Below are 12,910 nucleotides of genomic sequence, written 5' to 3' on the forward strand. Positions count from 1 at the left end.
GAGCCGGGCCCGCTCTCGGGAGCTCGTCCTGATTGTGACCGAAAGTAGTTTGCGCTCGGGCAGCCGCGTGCTGTAGGCTGCGCTCGTTCTGCGCCTCGTGCTATTCGAAACGCGCGGGGCCGGGCGGGGTTGGCGGGTCCCGGCTGGGGGCGGCGCCGGGACGGACGTGTGTGAGCGTTAATCGCTCCAAGTGCGTCTGGTTTCCGCTTTTTAGCAGGAGGCGGTGCTGCAGAGAGATGGCCGAAGCCGCTTTCCGTCCCCCGAGAAGGAAAAGAAGGGTGTTTGAGTGCTACCAGGCGCCTTTCCCTGTGGGTGCCGGCGGGGGGGATTTCAGGATGTGCCGGGCTGACATGGTCAACAACAGCGTCGTGGTGAGGAGCCCCGAGGACGTGGAGCGGCTGTACAACAAGGTGCTGCCCGCCCTGCCGTGTGTCACGCCTTTATTGACTCCTCCATCCCCACTCTTGTGCAGCTACTCTGTTTGCCTTATGTGTGGTCACAGTGTTAACACACAGGTGCTTCTTCTGCCTCTGCTTTCAGAGGAGTTGTCTGACGAATATTTAAAGCTGAGGAAAAAGACCCAACATTCCCTTAATTAAACTTTGAGGTGTGAATGTTAAATTAGTTACCAGAAGTTAAAGAACAAGCTTTGGGCCAAGATTAAAAGCTGCAGGATTTTGGTTATTTTTGTCAGCAGGCAAAGGCAGAAAATGTTTTGTAGTTCGGAAGTAAGTTTTCTTCCGTCTGCTGATAAAATGAAGAATTTTCCTTTTCTTTGAAGGGATATTTTGGAAAAGGCATTCTTTCAAGAAGTCGACCAGTGTACAGCATTTCTGATCCTTCACTGGTTTCCAAATGGCAAGGTAAGCTGTGCCCATTTGTACTTTTCACTGTTTTAATAACACTTTTGATGTCGCTCATTGAATATGTCTGTAAATTACACACAAAGTAGTCTGTTGTGCTGCATTATGGGTCAACCTGTTTCCATATCTTGTCTGTGATAATGCTCAGTATGAGACTCCTAGGAAAACCAAGTGTTAGTTATCCCTCCATGCATCCTGCTAGGTTCCACTGAGTTGTTGTTCAGGAGCTCTGCTATGTAAAGGTGTCATCCTTGGACTTTTCTGCCTGTAACTGTCAGGCTTTTCTTGGCTTTAAAACCCAGTTCTTACCATTCATGATATCACAAGGCAAGGATATGTGGATTTTTTTAATCTACTAACAGCTAGTTACATCTGGTGTGCTCTTGGTTCATTAAGGAGAGACTGTCATGCTTTATCTATATTTTTCACAACAATTAAATCCCATAGACATCACTGGATTTTGTGGTCTCCTTATGTAACCCTCTCTGTAAAGGCTGGAGGAAAGTGGTGTGTTTAGCTGGTCTTCTGCTGGCTGCTTTACCTTTGGTTACCTCTGTGCCATTTCTAGTTCTCCCATGTCCTCAACCAATGCAAGTAGGACCAAAATGGCATGGATTATTGAAAGCATGAGTAATTATCTCAGTGATCAAAATCTCGTGAAATTTTTATGTTGATGATACAGTGTGTGATTTTCTCTTAATAACAGGTACCAACCTAAACATGCCTATAATCACATCAAAAAAGTAAGTCAGCTTATGTTACTTTTTTATTCTCTTTTAGAAAACAGGAGAATTTAGTTCATGTTTTATCTTACTTGCTTTCAGGTTGTGGGCTGTGTCAGTGCTGGTGACTTCTGTTTCTTTTTATTTCACTTATAAATTGCATTCAGAAAACTGGAAATAGGTTAGGCGATACTCAGCATGGTTTCTGATGTAAGGTTACCTGTATTAACTGCTGAATAAAAGTCAAGATTAAGTATGGCTAATGAATTCATACTGTCAAGCATAATGATCTTGTTCCTCAGCTGAGAGGGAGTGAGAGGTTTCTGGGACAGACTATTGTAAAACCTTCCCATTTCCTTATTGAATTAAGGCTGAAGAAGCTCTTAGGCATTTATGTAGCATAAAAATTTACTTCTCTTCTATATTCTCTCTTAATATTGCTAGTTTGTGCATGTAACCAAATGGGGCGTTGGATCACATATTTGTTTAGTTCCACTTAAATAGCGTATGAACTAACCATAGAGTGGGCATGTTAGCTGCTGTGTTTGCTTTCGTTCCATCATGAGAGAAGAAAAAATTAGTTAAACTTAAAAGTTTGGCTTCTTGGGCCCTCAACTTTAGGTAAGACAGGCAGTACTGGCATTGCTACTGCTCACAGAAACACTGCTGTGTGGCACTGAATATGTAAAGGCAGATGGGCATTAGAAGTGTTGTGATGTTGGTGCAGGTGACCTGGGGTGACCTGTCTCAGCAGTGGTCTGTAACTCCAAATCTACATAGAGGATGGAGTCTTTATTGTAACAAAAAGTACAGCACTGAATTATGTAGCTTTGTTAGATCTCAGAGGGGATTTGTTTGTTTTTTGAATTTACATTTAATTGCTTTTGCTGTTCTACATTACCTGATCTCTGACTTGGTAAAAGTTTTGGGAAATAAGGAATATAGTACTAGAATTGCCCAGCTTTGATTAAGGACAACTGTACTCAGCTACTTGAAACTTTCACAGAGAGATGATTGTCTTAAACTGGATATTAACATTATCTCCAATGAGAGCTACAAACTAACAGCTGGGATTATTGTAACTCACTGAAAAATATTAGAAGAAATATTTACAGCTCTCAGCTGTTAGTCCTCTTAGGAGATGGGGGGGTCGTTGGTTAAAACTCAAGGCAGTTTCTCCTTAAGATTTTCACATGTTTCTACTCTGTTGTTGTTTCAAAGGTAATTAAAATAAGTTGAAGATAACTGTTCTCAGTAGTGGGCTGCGCAATAGATAATATCTGTGAGAACTCTGTATACTGAGTCCTGCTTGCAATGTTTAATCACACAAGCTCTGATCCAGAGATCCTTTTTTGCAGAGAATTCACATTTAAGGCTTCTGTGAGAGAATGTTTTTTTTTTCCCTCCAAGTTCCTGCTCCTTCAAACTGCATCACAGCAGTCCTCAAGGTGTGGTTCTTGCACAGCATTCTGTAAGAGTGTTTGTTACCACAGAAATTAACGAAGCTTTACATGTGTGTTTTTAAGGTGTTAATTAGAGGAGAAAAGCCCTGGAACTTCTCATTTATTTCACTTGTTCTCTAGGTACCAGCAGCGTGTTCAGTGGGCTAAAAGCGCTTTGCAAGAGCAAGGATTTGATAGCTGCTCCGTGACCAAAATTCTTGAGAATTACACTAGGCCTCTTGAATTCCCATTTTTGGAAAAGGGTGGAGCTGAGCAAACTGGTGATAGCTGCGACACAATGGGCCCAAACACAGAAAATACAGAACTTTCCAGGCAGTCTTCAATAGATACTGGAAACATGGTGACTTCGAGTCCTGAGCCTCAGAAGGAGGTCTGCCAGAAAGCCTCTGCAGAAGGAGATCTGGCTACTGATCCCGTGGTTGCTCTTGGCACTGAAGAACAGCAGCCTGCTGTTGTGAAAGAGGCAGCCCAAGCGTCCTGCCAGAAGCATGGGTCTCATGTGCATTGTGGCTGCAAGGCTAAGGGAGGCCCTGAGCAAGAATCGTGCAACGTGGCCAAGTCAAGAGAACGTGCTCCAGAATATGTGCTTGTGCAAGAGGAGGAAGAAGGTAGCTTATGTCTTGAAGAGGGCTCTGCTCATGAGCAAGAAAAAGTAAGGCTCATTCTTTTTTTTTTTTTTAAATTGGCTATAATCACTGCAAGCTTAAGAATTTGGTATTTTTTCCAATTTAACATCTTAGTAACATAGAAAATTTTCGTTGTAGTTTGTCAAGAAGGAAAAACTAGTCTGCAGAAGAAATCCATTTAGGATTTTTGAATATTTACAACTCAGCTTGGAAGAGGTATGTTTCAAATAGAGTATATATTAATACCTGTCTCTGAAATATAGGATTCTCCCTTCTTCACTTATGTAAATCCCATTTCTGTTGTGCTCCTTCTAAACATAATCACAGTTTTAATATGGTTCACAGCTTTAATGCAGTGCCTTCAGGAGTCAGCAGCACGTGCATAATATTTGTGGTACTCTATCTATTGAAATGTGAAGGTCGTAAATAGAAACTTCAAAAGAAACTCCCAAGCAACTTGTCTGTCTTGACTTCTGTATAAAATGAATGTGAGCCTTTGTTCTTGCTTGGAATATGAACTCCTAGAAGAGTATAGATACCAGTAAAAATTATTCTTTTTGGTTTTTCAGGCTTTCTTCTTAGTGTATGCTCTGGGATGCTTAACTGTTTATTATGGTGAGGTAAGAGATTGGATTGATGGGGATACCTTTCATTTGGGTCTGTTTTGATATGAATTTTTTGCCAAATATTACCAGTATTGTATGCTCTTAATTCCAAAGAAGGGAATACCAAGCAGAATAGTTGTTAGAAAAAACTTCTCAAGTAATAGTATTTCTGCTTATAACATATTAGTCTGAAAGTTTTGTTTATCATGGCAAATACAGCTGCCAGAATATAGGCAAGCAGGAACTTCCTGTAGAGGAAGGTTGTTTGTTGCAGCTTAGGTGCAATGAATATGGGGGAAGACAGCATAGGAAGAATAGGATAATACTTATATATTTGCATAATTGTATATACAGATTGCTCTTTTTATCTTCCTGTGGTTCTATTTTAAAATTTATCAGAGTTCTTTTTATACAAGAGCCTTATGGGACTGATTGTAGCTTCCACTTGGTTTTTTAATCATTTCACAATTTTCTTACATTTAGGGTTTTTGCATTCTGTTCTCTGAAGTTCATTTTCATCATGTTGAGACTGTGATGTCTGATATTTTGCTTTTACTCTGTACTACACAATATTCTGCATGTGCTGTAATATTAATGGAATCATGTTAATGCCTTCATCTATGACTTTTAGGAGCCCTTAACTATTTTGAAGCTATGGGAAATTTTCAGCGAAGTGAAGCCTAGTTTTAAAACTACTTACATGGCGTATCATTACTTCCGCAGCAAGGGTTGGGTCCCCAAGGTTGGGCTGAAGTATGGAACTGATCTCTGTGAGTAGCTTTCTTCAAAAAACAGAATCTCTTGTGATTGCTTGTTTGCTAATGGTAGAAATTTTTTTGTCATACAAAAGTAATTAGAAGTGTCCATAGTCCCTTGCTAAGTAATTCAAGGACTACATTCAGCTCACACTGGCATAAACAGTCCAGTTATGCCTGTTGTTACAGGAAGATGTGTGTGAACAAAGGTATTTTCTATGAACTATATGCAAATCAGTAAGGTTCTGATATTGATCACCTGATTTATTCATTAGATATTAGATTGTTCATCATTCATTTGGCCCGAGTTTCTGGTTTAGCATATCGCTGCCTCATCTTGTGCCAGATGACGTGGATTAGTTTCAGGCTAGTAAAGATTCAGCCCTGCCCTCTAGATTCTTGTTCTTGTGCTGTGGCTTTATCAAATTGATGCTACTAATGTTGTTGCTTTTAATGGATAACGTGCAAATCATGATTGCTACTGGAATGAGGTGCTACTCATGTTTTGCCTGACAGCCAGCTGTATGTTCTAGTTAAAGAAAGTAATCTCTTGCAAACTCGTGACAGAGGTGAGGCAGGAAATGTGAGCACAAAGAGAGAACTTTCAATGCATCTATGATGGGACTGTGGCAGTATTTAAGAACTTGTGCCTTTGGCCTCCCTAAAACTTGTGGAAGACGATTGCTTCAAACAGGAATTCAGTCTTACTGTGACCTTCTCCTTGTATTCCAGCAGCTCTACTTGTGTTGCAAATATGGTAGCATGAATCTGTTGCAGAAAAACTCCAAGCTCTTTTTCCCCATGGCAATTTCTAAATTCTTTTGGCTCTTCTACATTTTTACCTGCCATTTCCTTGGTCCTGCTGCTCCCATATTAATTGTCTCTCTATTCTCCTTCTTCACTTATTGGGACAACTTAATTCTGAGCGAAATTCAGACGTATTGAAGTTTTGTCTAGTGTAATTAAAATTTATGAAGCGTATGTAAGTATTTATGGGCCCAGATGTTAAACTCGGGCAGTAACTGTGATTCATCTGACTCGAGTGTTTCTCTTCCTTTTCAGTGCTGTATCGAAAGGGCCCTCCCTTCTATCACGCAAGGTTTGAAGCTTATGTTTTTGGCTATCTTCTTAATTTCAAATTAGAAAATTTCTCTCATGCTAATTTAGTGTCTTCACTGGTTACGCACATACTCCTAACCCAAAATACTTTGTCAGATGTGTTCATATGGGAATATAAAAGTGCCTCTTTTAACAGAGGTACTAAGTAACACAGTTTTATTGTATTCTTGTGACAGTAGTAAAGTATTACAAATTAAAATTTGAAATGAGCATATTTAGCAGTCATGATGAATGCAGTTGGGGACATCATTTAGTAATACTGAGATTTGAAAGTATGTAGTATGGATAACTTATGTAATTTGGAAGGAAAAACACATGATTCTTAAGGGATGATCATAGAATCATAGAATGACCTGGGTTGAAAAGGACCTCAGAGATCATCTAGTTTCAACCCCCCTGCTGCAAGCTAATGATTAATCATGACAATGATCTTTATTCCTTAGCTAGTCATGTTTAACACCTAAATAGAAAATTGTTCTTAAATATCAGCTTGGCATCCACAAAAGAATAACTCCAAACACCAGCAGGAGAGTAGGGAGGGAAAATGCCAGTCAGCGTGTTAGCAATTTGATCTTTTCTCCTCTTGCCCAGTGGAAAGAGACTTAAGTTTCTTAGCTTGCTTCCTACATGCTGGCCTATTGTTTAACACAGATTTTTTTTTTGGCTCAAATTCTTAAGCTATACAATCTTTTTAAAACAACTTTCTTTCTGTGAATTGTCCCATCTCCTTTGTTTTCCAGTTACTCTGTCATTGCTGAATTAGTTGATGACAATTTTGAAGGTTCTCTTCGCAGACCGCTGAGCTGGATGTCCTTGTCTGGTTTGAACAGAACAACTGTTAATGCTTCTAAGGTAATGGTGTTAGCTACTCATTTTAAAATAGTTTTGAAATGATAAATACACAGTTTAGTTCCAAAATATATGGAGTTGGGTATGAGGCTAGAAAGGGAATTCTGCTTCAAGTGTGCAGAAGAACACATCGAGTTGCTAGCAGGCAAACAAGTTTCATTAGTTAATATCCACATGACATCTGGAAGAAATCTATTAAACTCTCTTCTCTGCAGGAACTTTAAATGTTGTGTGAAGAACTGTAGAAAGACACTTCATTCCCAGTTACCAATTCTGTCTTTAAATCCTTTCTGTGTACCAGGATTTTGTTTTCAACTGTAGAATTGAAAGTTTCTGAAAACTTTTTCTGTGATAGTCTCATACATAATGTTATTTTCATAATCATGCTGCTCAGTTGTTGTGTTACTATTATAGCTTAACCCAACACAGGATTCTGCTTTGATAAGGGAAATGAGGCATGCAGGTTATACAGCTCTTCTCCAATTTGTTTTACAGAAGACATCTTCTAGGAAACTTAGTATCTACATTTCTAATTAATCTAAAACCTGTATAGAAAGAAATCAGTTGAAAGTAATATATTGTTTTTTATTTACCAACAGGAACTTATGTTATGCTATTTGATTAAACCATCTGATATGACGGAAGAAGAGATGGCCACGCCAGAATGTTTGAAAAGAATTAAGGTCCAGGTGAGTAATAATTTCTTTCCTTTGTCTGTGTTAATTTTGCCTGGGGGCAGCTGGACGCATAACAACCTACCATAAAAGAATTCTCTTGAATTGTTGCTTGCTTTTTAGCCAGCTTTTGTTTTTACATGCATGGCCGCAATAAAATAGCTAGATTTATTTGTGCCCTAAGATACGAGAAATGCTTTACATCCTCTTTAAACACTTTAGGTTTTCCTATCTAAATTTGAATGTTGCTGCTACTGTGAAACATTTTCATGGGGAAAGAAAGGGGCTAACTATGGAGAGCGTATGATTTATGAATGTTTAAAAACAAAGGAAGAAAAACATAGAATCACGACTGGGGTTGGTAGGAACCTTGATCATTGAGTACTGCCCTCTGCTGTGGGCAGGGTGGCCAAACACCTAAGAGACCAGCTTACTTCAGGAGTGTCTACAGTCATCTATTTGCTGGGATTAAATCATGCAAGTTGGTCTGCTAAATGCTTAAGACCATCTCACTGAGATTGTTTTCATCTTTTCACTTCCATAATAGTTATTATTTTTTATTTCAGGAACTGATTGTAACTCGTTGGGTGTCTTCCCGTGAGCGCAGTGAGCAAGATGATCTTTAACTGAATCATAGGAAGAATGTAATTCTTTTTATAAACGTTTTGTTGTTTTTTTTTTTCACCTGATCCCTGAGACAATGGCTCATCGTCAGTTTCTATCAGCATTTTCAGTTGGTATGTATAAATGCTGACTAAAATCCTGTCATTTAAATAGAAAGATGTAAAATGGAAATGTCAACAGAGTGATTGCTTTTTCAAGCTGAACATCTGCATGTGTGTCGACTTTATGTGGCACAGTGCTGTATTGTAACTAGAGATGACTGCACTTTGTGCCTTGGTACTATTACAACAAATACTTTATAGCAGATAGTTCTACCAGGACACTGATACTTTGCCATGTATTTATATTTCAATACTTGAAATTCAAAACTTAAAATGAGGTATGATTCTGATATACTCAGAAATAGTGTGCTGTAATTTATTTTTGTAAGACAAATCTTAGCTAAAGATCTCTGAATTGCTTGAGGTTTCTGGGCAGGAGGGCTCTTCGCAGCAGCAGAATTGAGCATTTCAAACTGGTTGTCTCTATTGTGTTGTGTTTCAGAATATGCTTTTAAAGGAACTAGGAACTAGAAATTAGCAAGAAGTGAAATAAGATGGTGTAGTATTTGCAGTTTGTGTTTACAAAATCATAAACTAGATGTGGACAAACCACAGTGGTTTGATTGTTTCTCTACAGTTGAGGAAACAAGACTTAAATCTAGTTCAGGTCTACATTTACTTTGCAGAAGCTATATGTGTTTTCTTAAGCTAGAATATATGTAGAGAAGTGTGTAGAATTATGAACAGTAAAACTTTGTCCTCAGCCACTTGTCTGTAATGTACAATAGGTAGAAGTACTGTTGGAGCATTTTTCTTTTAAACATAAATTGCTTTTATGTTTTTCTCTGTGATGGATCCAGATGAGTCTGCTGTTCATTACAGATAGGATGCTGTACGACTATCCTTTAATGCTATGGATCTGTCGTGGTTTGAGGAATAACATGTAAAACATAAAGAAGGACTGGAAAAGAAATGTACCTGACAATGAGACTGGATTTGTTATAAATACTGTATGCTTTACTAGTAGCTGAAGTAAAGGAAAATGATTTTGCTTTGTCACAGACTTGAGCAGCATGCAAGCACAAATTCCTCTTTTTTTTTTAACCATACATGTGATGGGAAAAATGATTTAAAAGAGCTTATTTCAACAGTTGATATGTTAAAACCCTTAATTATACAGCCGTTACGATTTCTAATATTAAATGTCTCAACTGAACACAATGTATAGTCGGACGACTTATTTTCAGCACTGTTCTTCTTGATCAGGAAGGGGTACAATGTAGAAGTCTTTAGTGGTTAATTCCTGGTGAAGAGTAATATACTTAGAAGCATTCTTTGTCTGTGGAATCACAAACTTCTCTGTAAATTCACTTTTACTCATTTGCTGCTTTCCTTGTGCAGTCAGTACACTGTTAATGAATGCTAGTGCATACGTGTAGCAGTTGTGGTCATGTTCTTCATACCTAGGAAAAAGATCTCATTAGTAAGAACACTAATTACTTCAAAGTATTTTTTTAAAATACTTATTTGGTTTTTACCTTGTTAACCTTTGCTCTTCTGTGTTATCTTGAAAACGTCTTCCTGCAGTGGTAACCTTATATGGCACCACTGACACTTCATTCAGTGTGGCTTTAACTTGCAATCTTAATTTCAACTCTGTTTTGCCACTGATATGTTGATACAATATACCAGTCAAACTCCCATTGGCAGTCATTAGTGCCAAGAGTGCAAGGATGAATACTAACTAAATAAAAGTAGCCATTTAAAATGTTCTTCACTTTTCTCCCACAATGCTAAGCTAGAAGCATATAACATTTACCTGCGTTTTTCAATGTCAGAACACTTTCCAGATCTGCCAAATGCTTCATGTTGGCCACTGACAACTTGAGTAATTTACTCCTTTCCTTCACACAGTGCTGCTTTTTCCAATTGGCCTTGAATAACTGCCTGCCATCTGCGTAATCCTCAAGCTTCTTCTGTAATCACCTCATCCTGTGTCACTTTTCCCTTGGTCTTTCTAGCCCTGTGAGGCATTCCTTGTCTCATTCTGTCAGTGGCTCCCTGGTCTGTGTTGTCACAGGAAATCTTCTGCAAAGCTTGCACATCAGCTCTGGGAATTTACAAGGCTTTTTTGCAAGTTATGAAGACTATAGCTATCAAAAGCAAGCTCTCAACCCAGTTCAGGATTTCTCAGTTTTCTTCTAAGCTTTCCTGGTTTGTTAAGGCTATTTGAAGTGACCTATGAGCTCCCATGAAGTAAGCAAGAACTTGTTAGTGTATGTACTTTAACAAAAATAATTGTGGGGGGAAAAAAAAAATAGGAACTTCCAAGAGTGGCCATCATCATCATCATGCAGTGCAAAACAACTGGAAATTGCATTGCAAAAATGCTGGGAACACTTTGGCTCAGTGCTGAGACTGCAGAGCACTGCAGCATGTTCTGGAAACTTGTACAGAATGTGAGCAAAAAGTGCTTTACTAAATCAGTTCCATGATTTTGTTTACAGAACCTATTTGTATTTATAATGCAAAAGATTTTATAATACATTTCTCATTACCATCTGTGTTTTCGAGTTACCACCTGATTTTTTGGAAAGCATGTATTTGTCTTGTCAAAGAAAATTAGTATCTCAGTAATTTGTTAGTCGTGTCTGCAGCCACAGTTCTTTGTTGGTCTCTTATACTTATATATATACTCATATATCTTATACTCTTATATAATGTATATTTTATATACATTAAATGGAAAGTAAACAAGAAAATTAAAATTAGCTACAGGATTAGTTTAGCGCAGTTCCAGTCCTCTGGAAAAATAAGCAGTAAGATTTAACATCTTAAAGTCCAGTTTTCAGCAGTTTAAGTGGTCACTGGTCTTATTTTTGGAAAATTAGGTGGCTTTATCAGGTGACTGACAGGGAAAACAGAAGAAAACCTTGTAGAAAAGATGCATACATCTACTCACTTTCTACCATTGCTTGACACCAATTTAATTATAGTAATAACTTTAATGCACTGGGAATTGGAGAAATATCAAAGATGCTTGTAAAACCAATAGGCTCGTGTTCCATATACACTTTCAATCTGGGTCAAATTCTTTCATCTCCTTATAATACTGTAATTGCTGAAACCTCTCTAGACTTACTTATTCTCACATACTGTGATGTCTACAGCCATGTAGTTAAACACTTGCACAGTGGTGCACTTTTAAATGTAGTGTTCCAGTGAAGTGTTCTTTTTCATGAAGTTCTTTTGTTGCTGAAGAAAACTTCTCTTATATATTCTTTTATGGTTCACCTACTTAAAAACATTGTTTGTTTAGCGAGATCACTGAGCTTCAAAACAATCTGGAAAAGTTTAGACTGGTTTGTTATTAATAATGTGTTCGAAGGAGCTGAAGGATCCAAAACAGAATAGCCTAATAAATCATCCTAACTACTCCTATTGCATTCACCTTTTCAGCTACATACCTATGAGGAAGCCAGTCCTCTCCCATAGAAAATTCCTCTAGGAGGTGATCCCACTGCTGAAGAAGCTCAAACATATCTGGCTGTACTAGTGGGACACTAATGCACTGCTCCCATCCGGTTGCATCTCTGTGAATGCCCTCTTCATTGTAATTATACACCACTCCTGAAAATAAAGAGCAACAGGTTGACAAGTAGTACTGGAGAAAATGTGTGTTTTTAAGTGAGCTGCTATTATTAATGCCACCCTTTTAGACCCCAGCTTCCCTTCAGAGACCTTCTAGAACTAGAGTAGAAAGTGCAGTGTTTACTTGTATCAAAGAACTGCTCTCATTTTTTTACAAGGTATTTCAGATCTTTTGATAAGGAAAACAACTTCAGGTCTGCCAGGTTTCTTTTTGAAGCCTCCAAACCAGGCTTTTTGTTACTGCAGTATCTCGTTGGAGATGGCTGTTTGATGGGCTGCTGTACTCTGAGAACCTGTATTGACTGTTAACACAGTGTTTGTTTGTTTTAATTAGGGATGACTTCAGAATTAGCAATAACTGTTTGATCCGAGCTCTCCTGAACTTTTTGCTGCCTCGCTTTTATTTCTTTGTCATGAATACAGGTCACCTGTCACTTCCATTCTATGCAGTGAGGTGGAACTGGGAGAAGAGTGGCATATGGCTTTGACTCACTCAACGTGCTGGCTTCTGCAAGGCAAGATAACCAAGTGGATGCGGGGGTTTGACCTGTGGTGCTGTGCAGGCAGTAACTGCGTGCTGCTCAGCCCGCGTTTGCGCCGTGCTCCGGCAGAGCTGCCGTGCTGGAGCTGGGCGGTATGCCGTCAGCCAGCTATGAAATGCGTTTTACCCTGAGCGCTGGATATTCCGACGTGGAGATCAGAGTTCCCGTCGTATTCTCTGAAACAAAAACAGAGCCTGTGAGGCGTGAGCCGCGCTCGTCCCGTCAGAACCGCCGCGGTGTCTGGGAACGGGGGCTACTTCTCCTCGGTGTCCCACGGGCGGGGATGGAACAGGCGGAGCGCTCGGCTCCCACGGAGGGCTTCCATTCCAGATCCGGCACCTCTAATTCCCCTGGGCGGCCCCCCCGCCCGCGTAAC

General features: G+C 39.1%; 2 protein-coding genes across 3 annotated transcripts; one reads left to right on the plus strand and one right to left on the minus strand.

The window, feature by feature from the left end:
- Positions 1-27: 27 nt before the first annotated feature.
- Positions 28-9,404, plus strand: TSEN2 (tRNA splicing endonuclease subunit 2). The gene is made up of 11 exons (XM_003210041.4): positions 28-410; positions 782-863; positions 1,570-1,606; positions 3,169-3,700; positions 3,813-3,890; positions 4,244-4,294; positions 4,911-5,049; positions 6,097-6,133; positions 6,894-7,005; positions 7,602-7,691; positions 8,243-9,404. Exons 1-11 carry the CDS (start codon positions 237-239, stop codon positions 8,300-8,302), a joined length of 1,392 nt encoding a protein of 463 aa, XP_003210089.1. The 5' UTR covers positions 28-236; the 3' UTR covers positions 8,303-9,404.
- Positions 9,337-12,904, minus strand: MKRN2OS (MKRN2 opposite strand). Of its 2 annotated transcripts, XM_010718434.1 has the most exons (5): positions 12,792-12,904; positions 12,661-12,710; positions 12,486-12,500; positions 11,809-11,971; positions 9,337-9,804 (listed from the first exon to the last, which is right to left on the minus strand). In XM_010718434.1, the coding sequence occupies exons 1-5, from the start codon at positions 12,857-12,859 to the stop codon at positions 9,585-9,587; spliced, it is 516 nt and encodes a 171-aa protein (XP_010716736.1). In that variant the 5' UTR covers positions 12,860-12,904; the 3' UTR covers positions 9,337-9,584. The 2 variants fall into 2 exon arrangements, with proteins under 2 accessions (XP_010716736.1, XP_019475572.1); XM_019620027.1 differs by lacking the exon at positions 12,486-12,500.
- Between the last annotated feature and the right edge of the window lie 6 nt (positions 12,905-12,910).

The sequence above is a fragment of the Meleagris gallopavo genome, chromosome 14 (assembly GCF_000146605.3).
Source record: "Meleagris gallopavo isolate NT-WF06-2002-E0010 breed Aviagen turkey brand Nicholas breeding stock chromosome 14, Turkey_5.1, whole genome shotgun sequence".
NCBI classification, from domain to species: Eukaryota; Metazoa; Chordata; class Aves; order Galliformes; family Phasianidae; genus Meleagris; species Meleagris gallopavo.

Coding starts and splice junctions, on each gene's coding strand:
- MKRN2OS (XM_010718434.1), bottom strand. CDS start 12,859: ATGGAAGCCCTCCGTGGGAGCCGAGCGCTCCGCCTGTTCCATCCCCGC. Junction 12,711..12,791: donor CCGTGGGACACCGAGGAGAA/GTAGCCCCCGTT, acceptor TTTTTGTTTCAG/AGAATACGACGGGAACTCTG. Junction 9,805..11,808: donor GAGGACTGGCTTCCTCATAG/GTATGTAGCTGA, acceptor TCTTTTTCCTAG/GTATGAAGAACATGACCACA.
- TSEN2 (XM_003210041.4), top strand. CDS start 237: ATGGCCGAAGCCGCTTTCCGTCCCCCGAGAAGGAAAAGAAGGGTGTTT. Junction 7,006..7,601: donor CAACTGTTAATGCTTCTAAG/GTAATGGTGTTA, acceptor ATTTACCAACAG/GAACTTATGTTATGCTATTT. Junction 7,692..8,242: donor TGAAAAGAATTAAGGTCCAG/GTGAGTAATAAT, acceptor TTTTTATTTCAG/GAACTGATTGTAACTCGTTG.